This window comes from Lepisma saccharinum, chromosome 10, assembly GCF_977018435.1.
Source record: "Lepisma saccharinum chromosome 10, izLepSacc3.1, whole genome shotgun sequence".
Lineage (NCBI taxonomy): Eukaryota > Metazoa > Arthropoda > Insecta > Zygentoma > Lepismatidae > Lepisma > Lepisma saccharinum.
In genome coordinates this window covers 75626688-75654578 of record NC_139238.1, presented here as the reverse complement: position 1 = coordinate 75654578, position 27891 = coordinate 75626688, and the positions used below count along the sequence as shown (strand labels likewise).

The window sequence follows — 27891 nt, the reverse complement described above, 5'->3', positions numbered from 1 at the left end:
GGTAGAGTACTCCGCCATTGTCCTGTTCGAGAACAGACAAGCAATTGAAAATTCATCACCCAGAAATAACCAAAGGAAAATGAAGAGGAAGCCATGGCCAAAGAAATTAACCAACCTTAAGAAACAAATGCAAAAAGCCAGGAAACTATATCAAAAATCCATCATCGCACAATACAGAAATGCCAACCTCCAGATTTACCGTGCCAAAAAAAAGCAATACGAAACCGAGCTACTAAATTATAAGACACAACAATGGAATATCTTCATCGAAAAACGTCTGGAATTAAATAAATGGGGCACCCCGTATAAAATCGCTACCGGCAAAATAAAAAACCGCAAACCATTTCCACCTTAATTAATGACGAGAACAACACGAATATGACAAAGGACTTGGAAGAAACCATCAACTTCTTAATGAAGAATCTCATACCAGACGACAAACCTGAAAACGACAGCGAGGAAAATAAGGATACAAGAAAAATCTATCACCAGCCATATCCAGAATCACCAATATTACCTTTCACTACCCAGGAAGTAGAAAACGAAATAAGCAGCATGAAAATGAAGAAGTCCCCGGGACCAGACGGAATTCCTGTGGAAATAATACAAGAAATCACCCCAGTACTTACGCCTTACATTACTCAACTATTTAATGAGTGCCTTGTTCAGAAGATATTCCCAGAAACCTGGAAGGAAGCAAACTTAATAATCATCAAGAAACATCCAAATAAAGATGAAACCAGGGTCAATTCATACAGACCAATATGCCTTCTCAACGTTTTGGGAAAACTCTTCGAGAAACTTATCCTAAAAAGACTCAAAGAATTTCGCCTGCTCAAACCCATATCAGGGATACAATTTGGGTTCACGAAAGGTAAATGCACTGACGATGCATTACGCCTGCTATCGTCTACAACACAAAACACTCCAAACAAGTACATGGTTGGAATCATGGTGGACATCGCCGGGGCATTTGACAACTTGTGGTGGCCCAGCCTTTTTCAAACACTTAAAAATATGAACTGCCCAGGTACACTCTTCCTACTTCTGAAAAGTTATTTCTCTAACAGAAAAATTAGCATCAAATATCCGGATCTACAAATGAGTAAGATCACGTCAAAAGGTTGTCCTCAGGGTTCCATTCTGGGACCCAAGCTTTGGAATACTAACTTGGAGCCTGCGCTTATGAAACTACAAGACCATCCAGACATAGACCAGATCATAGCTTATGCGGATGACATTATCATGCTCACTTCCGGTAACTCAAGAAGGGAAATCGAAGATAAAGCATCCACTGCAATCAATATGCTATCCAATTGGTGTGATCATGCTAAACTCAAAATAGCTTCGGAAAAGACTCATTATATTATCCTTAAGGGGAAGTTACAAAGAAACCCTCAAATCAAACTCAGAGAAAGAAATTTAAAAAGAGTAAGAGAAGCTAAATACCTTGGCATTACTCTTCAAGAGAAGATGTTTTTTAACAGACACATAGCCCTGGCAACAACCCAGGCCGAAACAACTATAAACAGTCTAGCCACATTGAGTTCAGCAAACTACAACCTTCCACTATCACACATAAAAACATATCTCATTACCATATATAATTCTATTATTTCCTATGGCTCGCCCCTGTGGGCCATGGAAACCAGTAAACAGTACATTAAAAACAGATTGAGATCTTCACAACGCAAAGTGATACTTCGCCTAACGGGTGCATTCAGAACAACCTCAACCCTGGCTCTTCTCATGATTGCGGGCCTACAGCCTATTGAAATCGTTATTAAAACTAGAGCATCAAAGTATTACTTTAGAAATGGACAAGAGGACGAAATCTATAAACTAATTGGAATACGCCCTGCCACGGTACCAGAAATTTACAACCACTTGTTTAGCGTCTGGCAACAGGAATGGACACAAGCTACGCAAGGAAGGAGACTTCACAGCTTCCTTCCAAACATAAAAGAACGACTTTCGATGGACCATTTCCATCCCACGAGAGGTCTCATACATTTCCTAACGGGACACGGTCCCTACGGTCAACACCTAAATAAGCACAACCTCAGACAGACTGATAAATGCCTGAAATGTAAAACCGAGACGGACACACCGGAACATAAAGCCTTCTTTTGCCAGACATCAAACAAACAAATCGAAGATTTAAGACAAAAGCTACCAAACTTCAACACGTACCAGTTAATAAGAAATCCCGAGCACTTTACGTCACTAAACGATTTAACAAACCTGGTGTCGAAAGAGGAACATTCCCTCTTCAAATCCGGCATCACTCACCTCCCCATTCAACCCCTACCTCCGGAATGTAATATACCCCCCAGAAGATCACAAAGAATCCACCTTCGACAAACTCAACAACAGGACATCCCTCCTTAGGACTAAGATCACCAAGAGGATAATGAAGCAGAACCTCCCACAGGAACATCAAGAAGGAGACACTAATACAGAAGACAGTGATACGCCAAAACGAAAAAAGGTTACGTCTCCCCGGAGAAAGGCAAAGGATAACACTGCAAGGACTCGACCTAGGAACCAACCGAATTTAACCAAGATTCTTCTTTTTCGTTTCTTTCTTAAATTGTAATCTTACACCCCCTTCTTTATTCTCGTTACTAAACACACTGCAAACTTCTCTCACTGATTCTTGACAATTCTCTATATTTCCACTACCGAACGTACTAATGTACCCGATACTTCCCAGGAAATCCCTCCCTACTTCTTCCCTTCCTGATGATGTCCCGGGTACCAACCGTCGTACCGATGTTCATCCCAGTCCGACCAACTCTTGCTGGTCTCCCGCAAGTCTCCTTGCATCAGGTACCACTCGTTCTTTCATATCTCTTCCTACTATTAATACGTACATCTCAAAGCCAATAATACTCTCACTATCTCAAACATAACATACTAGAACATAGACCCTGCTCAACATTCATAGAATCGTGTTAATGTCCATTCCTCATCTCATCCATCAACACTAATGCACACGACACACAATAAAACTTATCCTAAGAAAACATTACCCACCCAATTACACACTTATGTAATTTCGTATCTGTGATCATAAATAATATTAATGTTAAACACTAACACTTATTTACTTCCTACTATTTCTAACCTTTATCTTAATCTTCTTACCTTGTAGAATGATGTGAAACCAACTTTGTTCAGGAAAACCGAACAAATTTGGTTCTTCACACTGGGACATTCTTGCCAATGTCACAGTGAATTATTGTAATTAAAAAAATAATGGAAATCAAGGATGAATCAAAGAAAAGCGGGGGAATCCGTAAAAAATTCACGGAACTGACGCCCTGGGTTAATTTTCAGGTACCAGGGCATAAGCACATACCTCCGAAAGTAGCTTGACTCAGGGAGTCGTAACGTAACGAAATGGAACGGTATTTTCAATTACGGTTTCCGTTACGTTACAACCAGAAACGGAATAACTTTTTTCGTGAACAGAAACGTTACCTCAGGTATATGAACATTACGTTACAGGTGTGCATAACGGTACCGAACCATAACTGATCTCTAAAGGAGTAGGTCTTCACGTGACACTTTAACGTTACATCCATTGCCGGCAACCAGTAACGTTACAGGGTAAGAAAGAGGTTCGTCACGTATTGACTAGTAACTTTAGTGTGTGTGGAAAGTGATAGTAACGTTACAATTAACCAGTAACTTAATTGAGGTCACGGCTGTAAAAACGTTACACTCCTTTTTTCAAAGCAACAACGTTATTTATAGCTGGTATCATACAGACGTTCCGATGTGCAATACCGTGTCCGATGCCGTGTTCCGGAGAGAATAACATAGGTCTCTCGTATAATTGTGCTCGTTACTTTTGTAACGTTACAGTTCTTTTCCTCCACAAAAGTCTGTTTCGAAAAAGTGATACACATATCCGTTACGAATAGCAAATACCGTTATGGAAGGCGTTTTCGAAGAAGCTTCATAATTATGATCGGCAGCATACTAACATTACAGTGCTATGACCCCTCGAAAGTCACTAAGTTATAATACGTACTTTCGTTTTGGATGTCAGTGAAAAAATTAAATTGTAAAACAAAACGTTCGAAAACATCAGTAAACAAGATTCGGCGTGACTAAAGTTCTGGTTATTGGAATTTACTTATTAACTATGTATTTATCACAAATATATTTATTTTCTGCATACTTAATCGCTTTATGTGAATTTGTTCTAATTTGATTATTTATGCTAGATGAATTTTAACATGTACGTTCACTTTATACGATAGCAAAGCAAACGTTTGTTGAGGGAAAACGTTTATATCTATCTATATCTCTCTCTCTCTGTTTACATGTATTACATATTTTTTTTTAAAAAATACAGTTGTTTGGCGATGAGAATGATTCGTGCTTAGACTAAGTTGCTGAAGGACGAAACATAAAGGACCAACCATGGTCGAGCCAAAAAATCAACCGTGCCACGCGTTCGTCCACCTAAGCGAGAGGCAAGATTTCTCCTATCGGAAGACGAAAAATAATTGCTTGCTGCGCGACCTTGAGAAGGCGAACAGAACCGATAGCAGCAGCACCATGCAAAATCGGAAAATCTGAATCCTGAAACTTTGTACACGTGACCTTCGATCACGAAGCATCCGAGTAGACAACGCCTTGGGGCTATATGAAAGGCACTTTTGGCAAGTAGAAAATACGTAGAAACGAAATGTTAGACGTAATTGTTGTACGAAACAAACGACACCGCGTTTGTGCAACTGGTCTGTAGCTAGACAGGGCCATTGGACTCTCAAGAAGGCAAGAATTGTATGGGAAGTGATTCTCAAAACTAAGCGAATAAAAGGACAGTATATTTATCATTTACAAGGGCCCTCGTCCGCTTACAATTTTGAAAATTACTTTCAGTAATTCTTGTCTTCTTGGACAGGAGGTGCATTAAACTTTTTGGTGTAGAAACAGACAGAACGCCCGCCTACCTACCACGTTTGAAAGAAGGGCATAGACAGACAAGAAAGTAATTTTCAAGAACGCAAGAACGGCAGTCGACGTGAACATTGAGCAACGTGTGACTGAGAAATACAATCGGAACAAAGGACAAGATTATTCAAGAAACAGTAATTTTATAAAACTTCCTATCATTAACTCAGTTCATCCTTTTATCCTCTTTTGTTTGTTATACTTTTGTATTATTCTTGTTTTATATTGCTTTTCTGCCACTTGTAGATAATCGCGACGATGAAGATGAATGATGATCATATTAAATCTATGAAGGGATGCTTACAAAAAAAAACAGCCATGGCCAGATGTCTACTCGAACTTGAAATGTTTGGTACCGAGTGTATGAGTGGATCACTAAACGACTTCGGCCTTCGAGGCTACGGTTTCAGTTGCAACATGCAGTATAATTACGTTTCTACTACTCTGAATTGACCAAAGCATGTGGTATGTATCCTTCATTTTACTTAAAAAGCCCCCTTGATACATGAGATACTACAAATAATTTCAGGCATACCCCCGAACTCTGATTGCCTGGTACTTTGTTTTTTAACTAAGTAATGAAGTGACTTTTATATTCATATTAGGCCTACGACTATCTCGAACTAAAAACTCTTGTGAAATACTGTGTATATGTTATCCTTGTGAAGTGAGGAACTTCATATTTTGCTAACAAAATATGTATGAAAAATTATATTTGTAGCTACTACTTGAAGAATTCAAATTATTATTATGATGGAATTTCAACTTACGTATACTCTGCATATAATGTGTTATCGGAGAGGATTTTTTGTCTCGCAGTCAATATATTTTTAGTTGAGGAACTCGAGAGTAAGTTGGAAATATATAATGACCCACGTTGTGGTGTGCTGTTCGATTAATCAGAATTGGAGTGAGAGAAATCTGTAGTTAACTTCATTCAACACGTCAATTTGTAACTGTGAATGCAAGTTTTCTTTGATTTAGCAGGAAATCAGTCTGCTATTGTTGTAAGTAATAAATGGAAATATATATATTTTCTGCTCGAGTAGGAATCCGCAGCCGTTATCCAATCAATCAGTTTCTGTGTGTGAAACTTCTGTCTAGGAAAGCTACATACAATTTGCTTTTAATAACAGCAGCTTCAAAATAACCTATCCATTCTTGTCATGCCAAGTAATGTTTGATTTTGATTTGTTATATTTAACTTTGGTTTTATGCCACTTTTGGCTAATCGCGAAGACGAGGATGGGTGATGAAATGACAAAATTGATGAAAGGACATCACAAAGAAAATAATGCACTTGCTGTGATCCGAACTCGGAACCTGTGGCGTCGTATTGCACTGTGCTAACCACTCCGCCACGGAGCTCAAAGTAATGTTTCACCATACATTGTTCATGAAATAAAAACATAACATACACAGTGGCTCACATTAGTAATCAAATACGTAGCATCTTGCTGCATTTCTTCACAATATTTGAAAATTAACAACATGTACATAAATATAAACGATGGTGAAATATTTATACTCATTTCTTAAAGTAACTTTTTTTTAAAATTTTGGGTGCGTCAGTACTTAGGCTATTTTGCACCCGCTACGTTATACGGGGTGCAGCCCCTTACCATAACAAATAACATAACTGTAATGTCGCATAACAAAAATATTAAAATATTCTGACAGGTTAAAAGCTGAGGCTGTAAAGAGGCACTCAGCGCATATGACAGAAAGCAGGAGAACACACAGAATTATACTGGCCATAGGGCCAGTCGCCAGAGTCTCGTTAGTCTGCAAAGAGCAGTCCAGGGTGTACTACGTGGAATGAAGTTGAGGATTGGATGTAATACGTGGAAGGTCACCCCTTACACCCCTGTTACGTTTTCGAATCTGAAAATAGTTATTTATGTTTGGGTGTGAAAAAAGAGATCACTTTAATATTCAGAAAAATCGTGAAAGCCTTCTGTTTCTGTTAAGCTACGTTACCATTCTGACAAGTTCCAGACCCATGACGCGCAACATGTGCCGGCGCATGTTGCGCGTCATTCAGTGCACTGTTTCCAATTCAAAACTACTTCTGCAAAATACGCCCGCAACAGCACCGGAGTGCAGGACTTGAGTGTAGCGTTATTCCATTGTGCTTTAGAGTAGTCAGTGTTTCTTCTCTTGTATTGTAATAATTTGGTAATGATTTAACTTGTGTAAAGATGAACAATACAACTATGGCGGGTTTTGTGGTTATGGCAGGCGCGTACCATGAACTTGTAAAAATAAGAGGCGAAAACGACCTAGATGGTGGATTAGAAGTTTTCTAGCGAAAAGAAATTCGGAAGGAGCATATAACTCGTTGATGAGAGACTTACGTCTTCAAAGTGGATACGAAAACTTTGTAAGAATGACTGTAAGTGATTTTGCATTGTTATTAAATCTTGTTGGACCACAGATTGTAGTCGCGTCGTCTGTTTCTACTCTAGTGCGCATGCCCCAGGAACTTGCTGCAGGCTGTTTCCATTGTCCGCGGCGCATGTTGTGCGTCTTAATTGTTGGGGCAATTTTGTCCCCGGCACTTGCGCCGCGGCATGTTGCAGACAGTTTCAATTTCAACAAATGCTTGGCACATGCAGCGTCGCATGCCGCGCGTCATGTTGCACGGCAAATTTGTGGTAATAGAAACGAGGCTTTACATAGGTTTTTTTTACTGGTCAACTACAGTGCGGGGAAGGAACAATTGATGCTACTTCCTGACTACATTTGTTACCAGTAGCTGCATTGCTCCCTGACTGAAGTATGAGAAAAATGGGTAACAAAAACAAAAATACAACATTTGACGAATGGCAGCTATTTATGTTTACCGTACCTAACCAAAGGGTACAGGGAAATTGAAAATGTTAAGTAGTACATGTAAGCGTACCGTGGGTGATGCAATAAAACGTAATGAAAAGCAAAATGAGGTAGATTCCGTATCTCAGAAAATTCAACCAAGAGAAATAGGAGAACGAAATGAACGAGCTTAAGTATAAAAAATCAAGACCCTTTCCTCATCCCCACCCCCTTTCCAACCCAAGAGCTCCGAAAGCAGCTGTGCAACTTGGAGCAGGCATTGGGACTGCTGTACGGTTCAGTAGCGTTTCGTCCGAAAGCGAAATTTCAGGAAAAATGCTACAGTTCGTCTGCGACGGTTTAATGAGTTGCGTTTCGTTCTAGCCTGGCTGATGATGAGTCACACCTTGACTAACCACTGGCAGCGATGGAATTGGTGACTAGTATACCTCGGTTTACAACTTTTAAAACTACATTGCATAGACAGCGGAGTGCAGACTCAAGACAAATTGTCGAGAGAGAGGTCCCGGGTTCGATACCCGGTGGACGCACAAGTGGTTCGGATCCCACTTTAAACTGTAGGTCCAATCCCTATTAGCCTTAATGTGCATAAAGTGGACTTAAAACAACAAATCAAATCAAAACAAATCGTCGAGAGGAAGTGAACTTGGATCTAGAAATTTTAGTCATGTCAGATGGCAACACTTTCTTACTATCTGACAACTATGAAGGTGAGATTTGCAATTTCCAGAGGGAAAGAAATATTAAAACAACAAAAAGATATTTTCTTGGATGGAGCATTTAAGAGTGTTAGCAAGAGTTTGCTTCATTAAACACTATTAGGATGGTAGCCCTCGGACGAAACGCTACTTGGTCAGGTAACCGTAAGTTGCCTGTTCCTGGAATTCGGACGCGAAACGCTACGCCACGTGCTGTACACCTGGCGGTTCAGAAAGCGAAGATGAGCATGAGCGACGAATGCTGAAACTGATGAAGGGACACACACAGAGAACACTCATGTGCAGGTCGGGATTCGAAACCGGGACCCCTGGCGTCGTAGTGCGCTGTGCTAACCACTCTGCCACGTAATATTTTTATTTACTCATTTTTAGCTACTTCCTTTTAAACTTACTAACTAACTAACTCTCTGGCTTTCTTAAACCCGAAGGTTCATGGCTGCAGCAACACAGGCCTTCCATCTGTCCCTATCTTGAGCAAGATCTATATACTCTTTTCCATCCCTACCGATTTCCTTTAGGTCCATCTCAACGTTGTCCCTCCATCTTGGTCTTGGCCTTCCTATAGGTCTCTTACCATCAGGTTTCCCAACAAGAATCCTATAAACTCCTCTTTCCTCTCCCATTCGTGCCATATGGCCTGCCCACCTAAGTCTTCTTGATTTAATCATTCTAATAACATCTGGACATGAATACAAATTATGTAGTTCTAAATTATGTAACCTTCTCCACTCACCTGTCTCCTCATCCCTCCAAATATTTTCCTAAGAACCTTATTTTCAAATACTCTCAATTTATGTTCCTCTTTCAATGTAAGGGACCAAGTTTCACACCCATACAATACGAGTACTGCATACAAAATTACTGTTTTGTATATTTTAACTTTTAGTTTCTTAGTTATTAAACTAGAAGACAAAAGTTTATGAAGAGAGAAGTAACATGCATTTCCTGAATTAAGCCTACTTTTTATTTCCTCTTTAATATAATTTTCATTGGTTAATATTACTCCTAAGTATTTGAATTTGGAAACTGGTTCAAACGAGTTGTTATCAATAATTAGATTTTGATTATTACCTAACCCTTGGTTTCGGCCTGTAAGCATATATTTAATTTTCTCTTTGTTAACTTCCAAACCTATGTCTTTAGCAGTTTTGAAAAGTATTTTAGCATTATTCTTAATTGTATTTATATCATCCCCTAATAAGTCTACATCATCTGCATATGCTAACAACTGAGTCACACCATTTAATTTTAGTCCTTCGTTAGTTTCTGTTACCTTCCTAACAGCATATTCTAAGGCAAAATTAAAGGGCAATGGATATAATGCATCTCCTTGTTTTAACCCATCATGAATTGTAAATTTGTCAGACACATAAATACCCACACGAATTTTACTTTCTGTTTCACTGGTGCATACTTTTATCATATTAACAAGCTTCTTAGGTATTCCAAATTCGACTAATATATTATATAATTTATCTCTTTTGACCGAATCATATGCTTTTTTGAAATCAATGAATACCTGATGGACATTTTGATTATATTCCCACTTTATTCAAGTGACTACCTTTTACCTACGCTAATAAAAAGAAATTAAAAAAAAATGAATATGTATTTTTTTCAACATGTCCATTGAGAATGTAAATGATCTGTCCATTTTTTTATTTTGTCAGGAAATCTTTAAAGTTTGACATTATAGTTATTGGACCTTTGTCGCCATTGCACTGAAAGTTTACATCATTGCAAAGGTTGATATATCTATCTACCAGATAGAACACTGGAATTGAATGAGATTAGGTAGTTGTTCTGTAATGGAGGTAACACAATTCCGTTATAACTTTGTCATTCGGTAAAATAATCGATTACTTTGATTTCACTATTATTCAAAATGTATCTATCTGTTAAAAGCAAAAGTAAGAACCGAAGTCCACCATGCCAGCAACGCTACTACTTCTAAGCAGATCCCACAATTGACTGAGGTTAGAATGAAAGTTTGTCTTGTTTTAAGTTCAGTTGTATGCACAGATAGGCTAATTGGGAGTGGGCCTACAGTTTAAAGTGGGAAATGAACCACTGTGCCTCCACCAGGAATCGAACCCGGTTAGAATGCAAGTGGTTTCTCATACTCAGATGGCAATTGTAGTTGATTGAGGGAAATTGTAGGCTGCAATTGTTTAATCTCTTATCGTCTGATGTCTACATACAAGCAATTTGGTATATTGGGTGTGTTTTTCGTTCATCTACGCAATATGGCAGCAGCCACGAGAATGCAAACTCAAGACAGGCGCACAAATTTGGAAGTAGTAAATACTGTATAGATGAATGAACAGGGCAAAATTTAAATTAACACACAAGTATTGCTTTCGAAAATCTTAGCATGCTGTGGAGCAAATTGTGGTTTTGCATTAAAGGGAAGACACGCGAATACCACTACTCACTCGTGGATGCAGTGATCGAAGTGGTAGTTTGTAACTAGGGTGAAACGAGCCTTGGAAATCGGTCGGGAAGTTGTTTGTTATTGTTTCACATAATTTGTAGGTAGTCACACGTTGTCTGAGAAACAGAAAAGTCACACATACAAGAACCTTGCTTGCAGGCCAAGGATAATAATCCTGGGGAAGTGGCGCTACCAGCTCCTATTTTCCAAAATTTGGCACGTTAGGTATTACACCAGATGTGTCATTTGGGTATGATACATTTTTATTATATTCCTGTGGAGATTCGAACAGTGTTCTCGGCTTGCGAGCCAGCTTAAATCGGCGTTAGCGTCCAATGTTTCGAGCGCATACATTGCTCCCATCATAAGGGTGAGAGCATCCTGCTTAGAGCAATGTATGCACTCCATTAGTTTGAGAAAATCTAAAATAAGAGGAATTCCTATCCCTGTTCTCGTGTTGATATTTCCTGGCAAATAAGAGGCTGTCGCGGTCTATTGCCGCGCTATACATTGAAGAAACAATGCTTTCTAACGACCGCCATGTCGGGCAGATTTCAGTTGTAAATTGGCATTTATCTTATTCGTATATTTTCAAGTTTAGAACTTGGATTAAATTATTTATAGTTAATTGTTTTTATAATTCATGTATATATTATTTCTTTATATTTTATAATATCATTCACGTATTTTTTTTACTTTCTTTTTCGCGTATTTTTGCAACATTTATTCAGAATTTATAGGATCCCAAATAATATATGCAACGTTTTCATTGTTTTTGAAGCACAAGTTAAATACATTTCTTCTTAATATCGATTTTTGTTCAACAATGTACAAGATTGAAGTAATTTGTCTTCCTTATAAACTAAATCTTTATTTAATCATTTTTTTATGTACAAGGGCAAATATGATTTATTTGATAAAATCAGTTTAGTTATTTCTATATAGTTTAATATTGTAATATTATAGCAAAGTATTTCTCCCTCGTTTTCAATAAAATATCGTATTCCTATTGGCTGTTTATGTTAGGAGTAGGGGAACCACGCTTCGTGTTCTTTGCGATGTAAAAACTTCCACGTTGGCATTTTTAATTGTTGCCAACCTTAACTTTAGCTTACTATCGCTAATTAACATTGACGTGCTATATAAATTATCAGATTTTCTTGTGTTATTTTATGTTATGAGTTTGTATTGTAAGTTAGAACAATCTGTTATGCTGCGCCTCGCGCTTGAGGTAGCAGTTGAGGTCTTGCTATTAACTGTGAAGGCGGTGCGCGGACTCTCATGTTAAATAAATTGCTTATGACTGCCTGCGAGCGTGCATGACCCAATAAATTATAACTTTTAACTTGTGCGAATCAGTATGTACGCGCGCGATTCGTGATTAAAGATTTGGACATTTTAATTATAAAGTATTTGGAATTTTATTTACTGTCACGTGTCGCAATTCGGTGGTTTCCTTCCTGGAGGAATGTGGATCGTCTTAATCCCGATCCCTGGGTGAGAACTGGTGCTCCCAACTGACCAGCCGGAGCAAGGAGTGGTGTGTTGCCAATTCGGCATACCCTGGAGTTACGAGTGGTGGCACGTTGCAGCTTTATACTCCGAAGTCGATACCAAAGGTTCATGGACGTCTGCAGGATTTTTTTTTCCAGGGAGGGGCAAGCAAGGTAGTTTTTTTCCAGGGGGGGGCAAACAAGGTGCATGTTCCCCCATAACAGTGTTGTCTCCTCAAAAGCCATTGCTTTAATTTGAAGTTATCATGTTCATGCAATAATTAACATTATTATTATAGCTAAAATGCAATTGTGCGATATGTATAATTTTTGGTTGACTTTCCTTTTCCAGGTGGGTCGTGTCCTTGCCTCTTTTTCGGACATTCATGCAAAGGTTCTATTTTTATTTCGCGTCTACCACTTTCGGTTAATCGCGATGATAAAGGATGTGATAGGTGATGGAAGTGGTATAAAGACAAATGTCCCATCCATATTTTCTAATCCGACATTAGACTTCGCAGTGTATTACGCTAACTAATTTGCCACGGGATCGGCTTCTTCGTGTCTGTCTGCTCATCAAATGATTGATTAGTTATTCAAACTATATAGGTAGCAAAGCTATATAAAATAACGAAACAGAAAAAAAATCCACTTGACGTCTTGTAGTACTATCATCAACCTACAATTTCATGCTCTCAAATCCACACAGAAAACTTCTTGTGGCATTAGTTTTACGGAATGGCCTTCGGGAATAAAGATCGCCCATTTCCTGGTTCAGCTCGAAACAATTCAGGTGCCTTATCGAAGCTGCTCTTGAGCACGCAGGGTTTCTAACCAACTTCGCCGTAATTCAGTTGTTGTATCTTGTTTAATATGATGTATTGTAGAGCCAACCGCAGATTAAATAGGAGGAAAAAGACTTTTTCCGACGGAAAATAAGTTGGCAATGCTGCGAACACCGAGGCATTCTTGATAAGACGCTTGAGGAGGGTCGAGAAAACTTTCCTGAAAAAGCGCAACCCCAGTATCGAAGGTCATGCTACACGTGGATTGGCAACTTTCGGGAGCATGCTGTCTGTCTACACAATTCTACCAAAATACCTGTTTGAAAATGAATCTTCTGCTCGCATTTTATTTTTCAAATGTAGTTCTGACATTCTAGTCATTTTGCAATTATTTTTATTTGTTCTTATTTTGCTTTGCTTTTATGTCACTTTTATAATTAATCGAAACTATGAAGATGGATGATAAATAGATGAAATTGATGAAGAGACACCTAAAAAAGATATTTACAGACCAGGACTCGAACCCGGAACCTAAAGCGGATACGTTGGGGGGGGGGGAGACCGTCAATAACTCCCGGTCACGAACTGGCTTATAATTTTTGTAATTTCTCAGGAGTATTTTTTGTTCTGTTCATGCATAATGCCTGCTTTCGGAAACTTAATTTATAAGCGACACACTTCGTTCGGTGGGGACAAGCCACGAATTGTTTGAGAGGAGGGACAAATCTCCTTCATATACTAGATACGATCATGGACTATACTTGAAATGGCCTCCCCGATGGCGCAGTGGTTGCGTCGTCGCCTAGTAATCAAGGGGTCCCGGGTTCGATACCCGGTGGAGGCACAAGTGGTTCGGATTCCACTTCAAACTGAAGGTCCAGTCCCGATTAGCCTTACTGTGCATAAAGTGGACTCAAAACACCAAATCAATCAATCATATACTTGAAATGTGACGTGCTAAACACTACTTTCGGAGATCAGATGGACATGGCAATTTTGATATACAAGTTGCACTTTTTGTACTTAGATTATTTATGTCCAAATTTTATCCTAATAGATAATCTCGCAACAACGCAAAATGTTTAAATTAACTGGAATTCACAATGGCTCATATACAGTGTGTTTATAAATGAACGGTGCGGCTTCAAAAATTAATAATAAATCTATTTATTACCTTACATGGGCAAAACTTACACCGTAATCAGCAGCTACTGTCCAAGTTTATATAACTATTTTTAAATAAGTATAAAGATAGAAATCGAGAGGGGGCAATTGCCCCTCTGTGCCCCCTTGCAGGTGCTCTTGGCCGTCTGGAAGAAATAGTGCACGAAAGACGTGAAAACTAAATCCATCTTGAGTATCCTTTTGTCTTGCTACTCTTAGATTCTGCAACCTTTCTTTCTATAGTCCAATGTTTGCCTTCCTTACCTCCTAGAATTGATTTCTGTACAAGTTTGAGGGCTAATCTCCCCTGCCCCCTGCCCCCTGTGGTTGTGCCACTGCATCTTCTTCCACCGTTGTTGCTTTGTGAACTTTCATCGGCTTCAAAATACTTCATTTTCTTCAAGAGCACAATATCGTTTAATAACCGGCGATATGATTCCTCTACCCTAAATTTCTGGAATAAAGTATAATAAAATAGGGGCATGGAAATCTGGAAGGGGGGCGAGGATGTCCACCTCTCCCCTTTAGAAAACGAATGTCAGCTAAAAGTATATATTTCACACGTATAATTTGATTTGTCATAGTAATTTACATTAATTATTATAATGGGGATGCAGGAATGCGATAATTTCGAATTCAAGTGGTGTTTCTTGAGGGGGCAACACTATTATCGGGTTAATATGCAATTGCATATGGCATATTTCCCTGCGTCTAAAATATCGAAAGATGTCCATGACGAGGGGGGGCGCATTTGCCCCCCCCTTGCACCCCGTGCGCACGCCTATTGTTACTCATTTCTACACTAGTTGGAAGCTTTATTCAATTTCGAGCCAAAAATGTAATTTAATATCAAATCAGGGTTGTTAAACGTCCAAGAACCCATAAATTCTATTGGGTTCCGCAACAAGACCGGAAACTTTTTTATCGCACAGTTTAAATTCAGTCCAAGTTGCGTATTCTTTCATTTCAATATGGAACTTAGACCGTCTTTAAATTGATCCGGAAAGAAGGTCCCTGTGAGGTATTTCAATTGATCAGGTAAAATGTCCCTGGAACGAATTGAAATACATAAAGAGGCTCTTTACAGTCCAGATCCATTTATGCTTTGCTAATATTCCCTGCTGAACCGGAATTGAATTGATTTAAAATTCCTGACCCTTTAACAACCCTGGTTGAAATTCATTTTTTTACAAACAACCATATTTTTAACGGCTATTTCACATTAGTCCCATACGATATACTGAGTTATTTTTCGCAATGTTTCAATGAAAGGTAAGAGATTTTGGCTATTCCTTTTTCTTCCTTGATGTTAAATAGATTATATTCGTCACGCGCCTATATCGTTACTAGCTAACATTTGTGAATTGTTCTTTCCTTGTAACGTTAACATCTACCATACTGAATTTATTTACGTTCCTTATGCAGATGGTATGTACCCAACTGCATTTTGTTCCGTTCCGCTACAGTGGTTTACATTTTGTTACATTCCTATGTAACGTTAGTTAACCATATTGCCTTTCACTTCATTCCGTTACGGAGGATTGCATTCATTACGTTTCCTATGTACCGTTATTTACTACCATGTTGCATTTCGTTACGTTTTTGTAACGCTAGTATCTACCATATTGCATTTCGTTACTACGTTCCTTGTAACGGTAGTATATACCATATTGCATATTACGTTATGTTCCAATGTGCTCATTTCGTTACGTTCCTTTATAACGTTAATATCTACCATAATACATTTTGTTACGTTCTCTGTAACGTCAGTCTATAACATATTGCATTTCGTTACGTTACATGGGTACCAGCAGCTGAACCATACTCTTCCTCCTACAAAATGGAACGTAACGTGTAACGCAAATTGGGTACGTTACGACTCCCTGGCTTGACTACTTTTATCCGTATACATAAAAAAAAAAATAATAATCGTTCTATGTAACCATATCTTGTATACTGTTTAGGAAATAAAATTCTTTGTGTTCTGTGTTCGAGAACTGCCCAGCAACAGGGGCACTTTCCCTCCGAGTGACGGATCACAACTACCGTCATTAGCACCCACGTAATGTCACACAGGTCCACGCAGTTGTTGCAAACCGAGAAAGAACACGGGAATACGTACTCTACGTACAATATTCCTTGGCGCAATTCAACCAGACTAAACTCCACGCTGCGACACGCAGAACAGACATGAAGAACAACGGTCGACTACACTCTGTACGTAGTATCCACCAACGCTAATACGTAACAGGTGACCTACAGTTCCAGCGTCTCTAGTGGGGCTTTCTGTATCAATTAGCTGAAATCAATCTCAGCGTAATCTGATGGCATAGCGTCATTATCGGGTCAATTTCCTATTTCCCGAGTGTGGGACGGTGTCCCAGCAGTAGTGGAACATGTGAACATACGTCGTCATTTTTACTGCCTACATTCCGATCTCAACATTAACGTTATGTAGAAAATAGTAGTAAATTCTCTATATTTTCCATCAGGGGATTCCCCACTTTCTTTGAGAGTCCCCTCGCGCAATTTACACTGGGCCTCAATTGCTGCACCATTGTATTCGTCAGGCACGACTTTCTTTGTATTATTTTAATCCGACATTGATAGCTTTCTTCCTTCTTGAGTTATTGTGCTTTAAACATGGTGTGAGGCGATTTTCGCACGCCTGTCACTCGCAAACGGTGCCGATTTCGACATTTTTTCACATGGCATTTTTTCCTTGTTTTTACTTGGCGATTCACCTCCCAAGCGTTGTAAACGGAATTTTGCACCACCCTGTATTATCAGTTATCTTGTTTTGAATGCCATGTGAGAGCCATTTGTAGCCCGAACGTCCCATCCATTCTCCTAGTTCATGCACATCTTTTAAAACTCTTTTTAGTAAAAATGTTAACAATACTAAGTCATGTGTTTTGCTGTCTCTGGTCATAGCCCCCCCCCCCCCCAAAGTTGATGGTTTAGCGGTCTCAGCCCCCTCAAAGTTGATGGTCTATAATATTTCAAATGTGTATTTAAAGTTAAGTTCATGTGACACAATTCAGAGTAAACTTTACAAGAGAAGCAAAATAATACGTTAGATCCTCTTAAGCAAAATTATTTGGGTGGGGGGGGGGGCTCTGCCTCTAATAATTTGCCTCTAAGCCACGGAAACATTTTGGAGGTCCAAGTGGAAGTTTTGGGAGCATGTGACTCCCTTCACCCCAGACTACCACTTAATGACATTCTTGTTAGGAGCATCCTATTGAAACTTTCCAACAATGCTTCCACAATCATAAATTTTTGTTACTATTCTCATGTGAATAGCTGTAAATCTATTCATCTACAGCAGGGGTCTTCAACTCGTCAGACAGTGTATTAACAATTTTAATGATGCTCACAGGGCAAAGGGCTCTGCAGGCCTGCGGGACAAGGGTCCTGATCTTCCGGGCATTTCTGTGACCTGAATCAAACTGGCAGGGTTGATTGAGACTGACCCAAGTACCAATATGAGATTACAATTAGAATTAAAAATTCTTTATAAGAAAACGCATCATTAAAAAGTTATAATTATGAGCCACAACTATTTGGAACTGCCTATGACAGTTGAACTGGAAAACTCAAAAATGCAGCATAGAAGTAATGTGGACATTCAGGTTGCACTTCCTGGCAGTAATGGCTGATGATTGGCTGCTGAGCTTAGGAACTCCCCTTGCATCTCTTCCTGGCAAGAATCCTTGCTGCCTGTGCTATAAGAACAACTCCAAGGATGTTAGTGCGGATGTGACAGAGTATCTTGCAATGCTGTCACACCTGTATCGACGCTGGGGGTTGCCATTTTTAACTACTACTCTAACGTTTTCATCATAGAGTGCCATGATACACTGCAGTAATGTCTATGTATTGTACGAGGGTTATTTTTTAAGTAAGGTCTGTTTTGCAATAAAAACTAAGTAAGTAAATGTTTTTCAAAAGAACATTTATTTTCTGAATTTACATCCACTTCTCTATTTTTCTACATAATTTCCTTGCTGGTTTCAACATTTATTGTAACGAACCATGACTTTTTGCATACCCTCCTCATAGAACTCTGCCGTCTGTGATGATAGCCAGTTACTCACGGTCGTTTTCACTTCTTCATCAGTGTCTAAACGCTTGCCGCCCAGGAAGGACTGGTCGTCTACATTATAGAAAAGCCAAGTTATTATGAGAGACATTCAGAACCAGGGGTGCCCATCCTCCCCAAGGCCTATGATGCACTCCCCCCCCAAAAGGTAGAACACCCCCCTTTATGCCGAATTATTTACTCAAATTATTTTGTTCAGACAAAACTTGCGGAACAATATAATACAGACATATTTAAGCAGTATATGTTTAATTTACGAATGAAATTCAAAAACTAAATAAAGAAAAAGCACGGCTCACTTTCATGTTTGCTAACATAAAATGTACAAAACTGCTCAGGATCACTACCATTGATAGAGTATCGAACCTTATTCTTGATAGTTTGTCTGCTTGACTAACCTTGTATTAATGCAAACAGCACGTTTCCCCCCCCCCCCATCCCCTTCCAAACGAATTCTAAAGGCATAAGAGGTGGTGTTTAATTTCAACCCCATCGCCGCGATCACCCACCACAGGCAGGTAGAAAAACTGTAGATAATAAGTATAAAAAATCAATAACAAGTCAATCAAACTTAACGATCCCCCCATTTTTGAGTGAACATATATAGAATTAGTAGCAACTATAAAAATTTGTCCCCCCCATAAATTTCAATGATGCAGGCATGTCATGAATCCCCCCTGTGGGCACCCCTGTTCAGAACATACATTGCTAGGTTCTACAAACTAGGAGTAAACTCATAAAATGATCATGTTTACAGAAAACGATCTTTGTCCACTGGTCTTTCACATGATAGGAAAGTCAAGTTGCAAGGAGAAACTGGAAGTAAAATCCCATAACACTAATCACTGTTGATGATGGGCAGCCCTGACATGTAAAACTGAGCATTTTTCTGAAGAGAATCTTTTCAGAGACTGAAGGTCATTATACTTTGCCATAGAAAGTGGAATTACACTTAAATATGCAGAGACTATGTGTCCTCTACTTCCTATCCCAGAGTTTTTGTCAATAATGGCATTGGACTCTCATGAACCTTCGTAGGTCATTCAACTGGAGATTGTTCTCGAAGAGTTCAGGTTGACAACCAAATTCGAAATGTCTTATCTTTAGTGGACCTTTCTTCCTTTATTCCTTATTGCATGGGCATCGGGAGGGAGGGTCGAATGGATCTGTAACCCCCTAACCCCCCTGGAAATTAGTATAGTTTATTTCAAGTTACAAAAAAGTAGTAAGTTTCTTATTTTTATTGTTATTAACAGAAATAAAGTTAATTTAGTTGGTATTCGAACAGAATAACCAAATAAAAAATCATTACATCGAAAAATTAAGTGAAAAATACAAGAACCAAATTATTCTTTCATATTCCAATAATTAATCTAAAGAAAAAATGGTTCCACAGTTTTCAAAATTCCAAAAATTATAGTTTTAAGTGTTGCACAATGTAAAATCCATTAGTAAAATCCACCCTCCCCTAACTTTTAAAGTCTTTTCTTGAATGAGATTTGTAAAAGTTAATGATATAATTCAAAAGCTGTGAATTTCAGTTAACTAATTATATGAAATGTAAAAAGAAAATAATGGAAAACACTTGTGCTCGATATTCCTCATCTGGTGGATCAAATAACGAAGTCTCCCCATTTAAATAATAAATATGAATAAATTTCAAGTAAAAGTTGATTATTTTTATTAGCTTGTAATATTACTGTACAATGAAATTTGTAATAATAATAATTGTTATTATTCCTTCCTCCCCTGCAAAAATTTCTGGCAACATCCATGCCTTATTGAGAAATGAAGTCTTATGATCTGAACATGCAAGTACTTTGTTTATATTTGTCACCAACTAAACTAAAATTGGATACTAGGTCATCACTTGCCTATTTCACAATTTTCTTGAAACACTATTTCCTACACTTGCAAGCCTTCACCTGGCATATGAGTCATTGTCCTAATGCATTTTCTGCCATACGTAATTCTACCATGATTCAATTTTTTTTTTTAATAATACTTTGATGAAGTGTAACATTTTCGTCACTGCTATCATATCCATTCCGAGCCTCAGCTACTGGTCGGGTCACAGGTGGCAGATAGAGAAACCTCACTCAGATATGAGTGGGAGCTGCGAATAATGGGAAACCCAAATAAGCAGTATCGGACCAAGGCAGCAAGGCTATCAGGGTGTGAAGGGTGTCCAACAGCATGGACACGCTCAGCAAATACCACAGATACCCATCGACAGCCTTGTGACATGGCAAATAAACACCGCCATAAAAGTGTTTTGCCCCACTGCCTTCTGGGCCTGGAGGAATCCAGAAAGGCTAAGGGAGTTGGAACCCTGACAGAAAACAAGGGTGTACCTGAGAACCCACAGGTGGCAGCTCCACCACTCAGGTGTAGGCTGTGGCAAGCCCAATTAGCCGACAGCTGAAAACAAAAAAATCTAGTTAATAAAGAAGCAAGCTGGACTGGAAATTGCAGGCGACGCGGGCTACGAATAGGGACATTGAATATTGCAACACTGACGAGAAGGACTGAAGACATTGTGGATCTAATGTAGAGAAGAGGGTTCAACATCTTTGGAATGAGCAAAACGAAATGGAAAGAAAGAGGACAAATAAAATTGAGGAAAGACTATAAACTGTACTGGGCAGGAACTGAAGAGCAGATGAAGTGGGGTTGGATTTGTAGTCAGAAGTGGAATAAGTGAGGAAGTAGAAAGGGTAAATGACAGAATTATAAAACTAAAAATGAATGTAAGGGGGAAAGTAATAGAAATAATTCAAGTGTATGCCCCACAAACAGGATGTACAAGGGAGGAGAAAGAAGAATTTGAAGAAGACTTGGAAGAACACGTAGGAAAGGAATGGCAAATTGTGATGGGCGATTTTAATGCACAAGTGGGAAGAATCAGGAAAGGATATAGGGAAGCACTTTGAGCAAATGGATGGGGAATGAGGAAGAAAGGAGGCTACTGGACTTTTGTAAGAAAAACAGACTGTTAGTAGGTACTAGCTGGTTTAAGAAGAAATAAGACAGCCATAAGATTACAAGATACAGTTGGAATCGTGAACAAAAGTCTGTAATAGATTATATATTGGTAAACAAGGAAGTAAAGAAGAAAATAATTACAATAAAGTAATACCCAGTGAGAACTTAGACAGTTATTACAGACTACTAGTAGAAGATGTGAGGAGATGGAAAATAAAAGATAGAAGGGAGGAACAAGAGAGAAGGATAAGAATGTGATAATTCAATGATAAGAGAATGAAAGAGAAATATCAAGAAATATTGCAAACAAAAGTGCCAAGAGATGAACCCAAAGGAGTAGAAACAGAATGGACAAGATTTAAAACAGAATTAGTAGAGACAGCTGAAAAGGTATGTGGAAGGACAAGCAAGAAAAGAAAGAAGAAAAACACCATGGTGGAATGAAAGAACTAGAGGGGCAGTGAAAAAGGAAAATGAAGCATTTAGAAAATAGTTTAAAGTTAAATCACAAAATGCATGGAAAGAGTACGTGGAAGAGAAGAAAGAGGCAAGAATAGTAGTAAAGGAGGAAGTGGATGGATGAATGGAATAAAGTGCTAGAAGAAGATGTAGATGGGAACAAGAAAGTATTGTATGGATTAGTGAGAGAAAGGAGAAGAGAAAGAGGAAACAGCTGTAAGCTAAGGGATGAAAGGGGAAACACTGTAGAAGAGGATGAAGAAATAATGAGAATGTGGAGAAATCATTTTGAGAAATTGCTGAATGTGAAGAAGGAAATAAACATGAAGAAGTGAAGGAAAGAGAAAAGAGGGAGGAAAAAGTTAATTTCACATGGAAAGAAGTGGAGGAAGCACTGAAGAGAGGTAGAGCACCTGGAGTAGATGAAATGCCAGTGGAAATGATACTACGAGCAGGAGTGATTGGTGTGCAGTGGCTGTACAGAGTGTTGAAAACAGTGTGGCAAGCAAGAGAGAGAAGTGCCAAGAGATTGGACAAAGGGACTAATAGTTCCCATATTCAAGAAGGGGAACAGAAAGGAATGTAAAAACTACAGAGGAATAACAATTATGTGCCACTCAGCAAAGGTGTATGAGAAAATATTAGAGAAAAGAATAAGGGAAGTAACAGAGCTGAACATGAGAGAGGAACAGTATGGATTTTGAAGAGGCAGATCAACAGTAGACCTGATATTCACCATTAGGCAAATGCAGGAAAGGCACTACGAGTATGGAAATGATTTGATTATGGCATTCCTAGATATAGAAAAGGCATACGATAGCATGGACAGAACAAAGATTTGGAAGGCCCCAAGAGAGAAAGGAGTTGAGAAAGAGATAGTGTGCAGAGCACATACAAGGCCAACCAGACCTGTGTGAAGACACCAGTGGAAAGAACAGAGTGGTTCAGTATAAGTATTGGACTAAAACAGGGAAGTTGCTCTTTCCCACTGCTCTTCATAATTACAATGGATGCAATTAACGAAGGGGTGGGGAAGAAGATAGGAGAGGAGGAGATGAAGGACCTGTTGTTTGCTTATGACTTAGTAATATGGGGGAACAGGGAAGAAGTAGTACAGAGACAGCTTCATAGTTGGAATGAGGAAATCAAAAGAGCATGAATGAAATTCAGTGCAGAAAAGAGCGAGGTGCTAATAACAACAAGAACCAGAGCCAGAAATGAACCAAGAATAAAGATGGACTCTGAAGAGTTGAGGGTAGTGGAGAGCTTCGAATATCTAGGAAGCATAATTGAGAGAAGTGGAAGAATAGATCAATAGATGAGGAGGTAAACAGAAGTAGAGACTTGGACAGTGACGGAGAGAGAGAGACAAAACAAAGATGCAGGCAGTGGAGATGAAATTTTTAAGAAGTATATTGGGGAAGACTAGAAAATTTAGAATAAGGAATGAGGAGATCCGACAGACAGTGGGTATGGTGAAGCTTCAGGACAGGATGAGATGGTTCGGACACGTGAAGAGGATTGATGCAGAAAGACTACCAGTAAGAGCTTACCATACACAAGGAGTGGGAATAAGGCCAAGGGGGAGACCAAGATGTCGGTGGAAAGAGCAGATAGCGGAGAGTGTTAGAAGAGGAAAAGATTGGAATACCATGGAAGGAAAGGAGTGGCTGAAGACCAGGAAAAAATGGAGAGGCTTGACTTCTGTGCCGACCCAGCCAGAGGCAGGAAACGGCAAAGGATGATGATGATATCATAAGAATCGCTCATTTTCACAAAACTCTTGGTTCCTTTGTTTCAACAGCATAAACTTTATGAAACAGTTGAGTTGGTACAAATAAAAACCAGATGCTTCAACAATGAAAACAAAAATAAATTTACTTTGTGTGCATTTTTATCGATGCATTTTCTGCGGGACTGTGAGTGTTGTCCCAAGAATTAGGTATGTTGGAATGTATACCTTGGCCAAGCTATCTCCCAGCCCCCATTCACAGTGCAGAATGGTAATTTTGACAAAATCCTGTTTCCCTGCTGGCTGCCTCGGGGAGGAGGGATTCTAAGATTGCTGCCCTAACAGGGGAACAGTGGTAGGCCTAATTGGCTGTTTGACTGCAAGTTTCTTCATAGGTAAAAGCAGCAACAGTGGGTCTCTACCATAAAGGCAGTCCACGCACCAAGGAGTTATCTTGGCCTCACTATACCCCTGTAATAGCACTATCACAATTCTGATTTTCAACAAAAGTGAACTTTGTTTTTCCCCTGCGAAAGTAATGTTAATGTTAACATAAATAATGTACATAAAGTCAGTATTTGCATCTACTTTGTGTACACAAATTCTTATTGGTTATAATTTGTAAGTTACATTCAAAACCTGATGCCTTATACTGCAAACAACAGTGCGATGCAATAACAATAATTATTAGTTGATATATTTTAATACTATTATTAATCTTATTAAACACTATTGTTGTTATTATTATTATTACATAAAGATGCTTGGTTTGGATCCGTCCAAGAATATAGTTATAAATTTGTGCCTTTTGTAGTAATTTGGAAGGAATTTTAATGCAAACTATAAATTATCCAACAGGTTTTGGAAAAATTGGGTCTTGGAGAACTGTTCCAGGGTGCGGATCTGTCAGGTTTCACAGCAGATTTGGCCTTGCATCTCGACGATGCCATCCACAAAGCCCAGATTGAAGTTACCGAGGAGGGCTCGGTTGCGGCGGCAGCAACCGCCATCTTCTCGTTCCGATCGTCCAGACCTCTGGATCCAGCCAAGTTCACTTGCAATCACCCGTTTGTGTTCCTCATCTACGACAAAATTTCAAAGACCATTCTCTTCATGGGGGTGTTCAGAACACCACGATTATGAACAGTACACCCGTTAAACAATTCACCCTACAGTACACATGTGAAAAAAGGATTGTTGCGCTTCTTAAGGACCATGAACAAATGTCGTCATTGTTATGTTGAATAGCAGCTAAGCTGTTAATGTATCGTAAGCATGACAATGTATATATATAAATTTCATACATTTTTGTGTGAGTGAGAGTGTGCGTGATAACATGATGGTCAGTCATGTGTATCATTATAATATTTTGCTGACTAGCAAGTTCACCGGTGCAACTGTGTAAATATATAATAACAATAGGTATATTCAAAACACAGAAGGTACAAATTTAAAATTCCTTGCACTTTTTTGTTTAATTTTATTCGCTTCAATTTTACCTGTTTATTTTGACGTTTTGTCTTTCCTCATGATATGTTGTGCATATAATTCAGTTTTCTGTGCTTGAAATGCTATGCTTGTAATTTGAATTGCTTTTCTTCTGTAAAGTACCTACATCGAATAAATTAAATGCATTCAATTCATATCAGTTTTCTAATTCATATGTTCAAGTACAGGCTTGTTTATTTCAACGAAATTTAATGTGTTCAGTTTTTTCCATGTCAGGAAATTTTCATTTAATTTATAAATCATGTACTTTGTTTTTCCTTTTAATCTTCTGTTAGATTTAACATTAAGTTGTGTGAATTGTGTACCATGTGATGAAATTTTGTTTTAAAAATCGAAACTCACCAGAAGACTTAAGGGATCCTGGGAGTATATGAATTCTTATGCTCTTGAACAAATTGCCTCTCAATAGCTTTAATAAGATATAAATCACCAGGAAATATATTTTTTAGTTCATTATGAAATTCAGTTTTTCCAATTATGCATGTGTGTGTTATGTAAGTTTTGTCAGTTCAAGAAAATATGTATTTATGCACAATCCTTGCACAAGTCAATTTTTATTTTAAGTCTTTTGCATGATGTCTCCTTCCATTAAAATAGTGTCTACAGTTGTGAACAAATATTCTATTTATACAAAAAATGCGATTTTGTCTGTCATTAATGATGTTAAATTAATGACTTTCCTGGTTTTATGTAAATTTTTATTTTGAAATAAAAGTTTAATTGAAAACACTCTCTTGAATAATTTCAAAAATTGTTTGTCCCATTTCTGTATACATTTCAAATGAAATAATATACATCATTAGATACTATGGTATTTGTCAAGCCACTAGTGTTTAAGGCTCGGAATATTTTGGAATATTTGGCAGCCGAATGGGCAATTTTTTTTCAAATTTTCCTCTCCATTCGAAAAACCTCTTGGATATTTCAAAGTAAGAAAAAATACATACGCTTAAGAATTCCTTCTAAAGTATTGACATGAAATTTCATGTAGTTTTCTTTTACTGTTATCTAGATGTTATCAAAAGTTTAATAGACTTACGTAATCGCGAAACTTTTGATAATATCTAGACAACAGTGAAACCAAACTACATGAAAATTCACGTCAATGCCCTAGAATGAATTCTAAGCATATGTAATTTTTCATATTTTGGAATATCACAGCAGTTTTTCGAATGGAAAGGAATGTTTAAAAAAAAATCGCCCATTTGGCTACCAAATGTTCAGTCGAGCTGAGAATTAGCCAATATCAAATCATTATATTATATTAATTTTCCTGAGATTTCGGCCAACGTTTGGGACCAGTGGCACCCACCATTGTGAGGAAACTGGAGATCTATGAATGAGTAGTGTAACCCAGTCATTGAAAGCCTAGGACAAGGACTGACTGACATATGTCACCCCATAACTGGTTGGAGTGAGGCAGTTGGTAGGGAGGCCTTGGCCATCAAGGACTGTTGAGCCACAGGCTATTATTTATTACTATTATTACATCCTTGGGAAACTTTCCTATTTTATCCACTAACATCTAGCACCATTGTTTTTTTCTTAAATCTTTAGATTCTTCTTTGGAGGTTAGGCAATTTTTTTTGTCATAAAGTGTATGTATGTTCAGTAGTTTCCATGTCCTCTCACACAAAAATACAATTTGAAAACTCATGGAATCATTTATTACATACAATAAGCCAGTCTCTGCAGGAGAGTGGTTAGCACAGCATGCTGCAATGTCAAGAGGCCCAGGGTACAAATGCCAGCTTGGGCACAAATGTCCTTTGTGAGTGTCCTGTATCAATTTCATCGTATCATCACTCATCATCATCTTTGTGATTAGCCATAAGTAAAAGAAACCAAATCACTCAACCAATCTATGGATTAAGTGGTAAAATATGAAGTTCTGACCCGATTCTTCCATTTCACACCACATTTTTTTTTAAAATTGAAAGTGTATTCCAAAGTGATGCCAAAGAAGGTATGCATGTACTCCAAAGGAGTTACGATGTACCAAAATTCAAGTACAATGTATTTACTTTATATTACCCATCTGTGAAATTCGTGGCTATAGTTTTGAATTTGCATGATTTAGATTTTCATTTGTTATATTAGTTTTCATGAATAGCATGAATAGGGCTAAATGATGGGCTGTTTTTTTGTACCACTTTCTTTTTTTAAAGCTTTCGAAACCATGGTCCACTATCATTTCTTTAAAGTAGCTCCCCCATTTGTCTGCATGATGCTGGGTGACACTGATATGCAAGGTGAAAAATCCTGAGGGGATGGGGATGGGGGGCATGAGGAATTTCCCCCACCAATAATCTTGTACTCAAAAACCCTCACCATCAAATATTTCTGGGTAGGGTGTTGTTATCACAACAAAAGGGAAACGATTAGTTTTCACTTTAAATATACTTTACTAAGGATAATAACAAAAAAACACAAAGTAGTTTTTTGTGAGTGCATGTTTTATCTCTCATTCAAGAAATCATAGACAGATCAACACGAATGACAATTATGCACAAAAGTAAAAGTAAAACAAGAATGCAACACAAATATAAGTATAAATTCTAATTGAATTATATTAATAGAAAGTAAAAACTAAACAAGAACTTATACTTAGTCTGGCCATAAATACTGTTACAAACTTTCGGCTTGAACTATACATCCGGTAGCCAGGCTCATGAACCATGCTTGTGCTGAAGTTCA

The 27891-nt window shown here is 38.3% G+C and overlaps 1 protein-coding gene across 2 annotated transcripts in view; it reads left to right on the top strand.

Moving 5' to 3' along the window:
- The window catches only part of LOC145993950 (serine protease inhibitor 88Ea-like), a 65949-nt gene extending 40033 nt beyond the window's left edge, over positions 1 to 25916 (top strand). For both annotated transcript variants that reach the window (XM_083129923.1, XM_083129924.1), the window contains exon 5: positions 24544 to 25916. In XM_083129923.1, the coding sequence (XP_082986049.1) occupies positions 24544 to 24828 (285 nt within the window). In that variant the 3' untranslated portion in view covers positions 24829 to 25916. The remainder of the gene's footprint in view (positions 1 to 24543) is intronic.
- The last annotated feature ends 1975 nt before the right edge of the window (positions 25917 to 27891 follow it).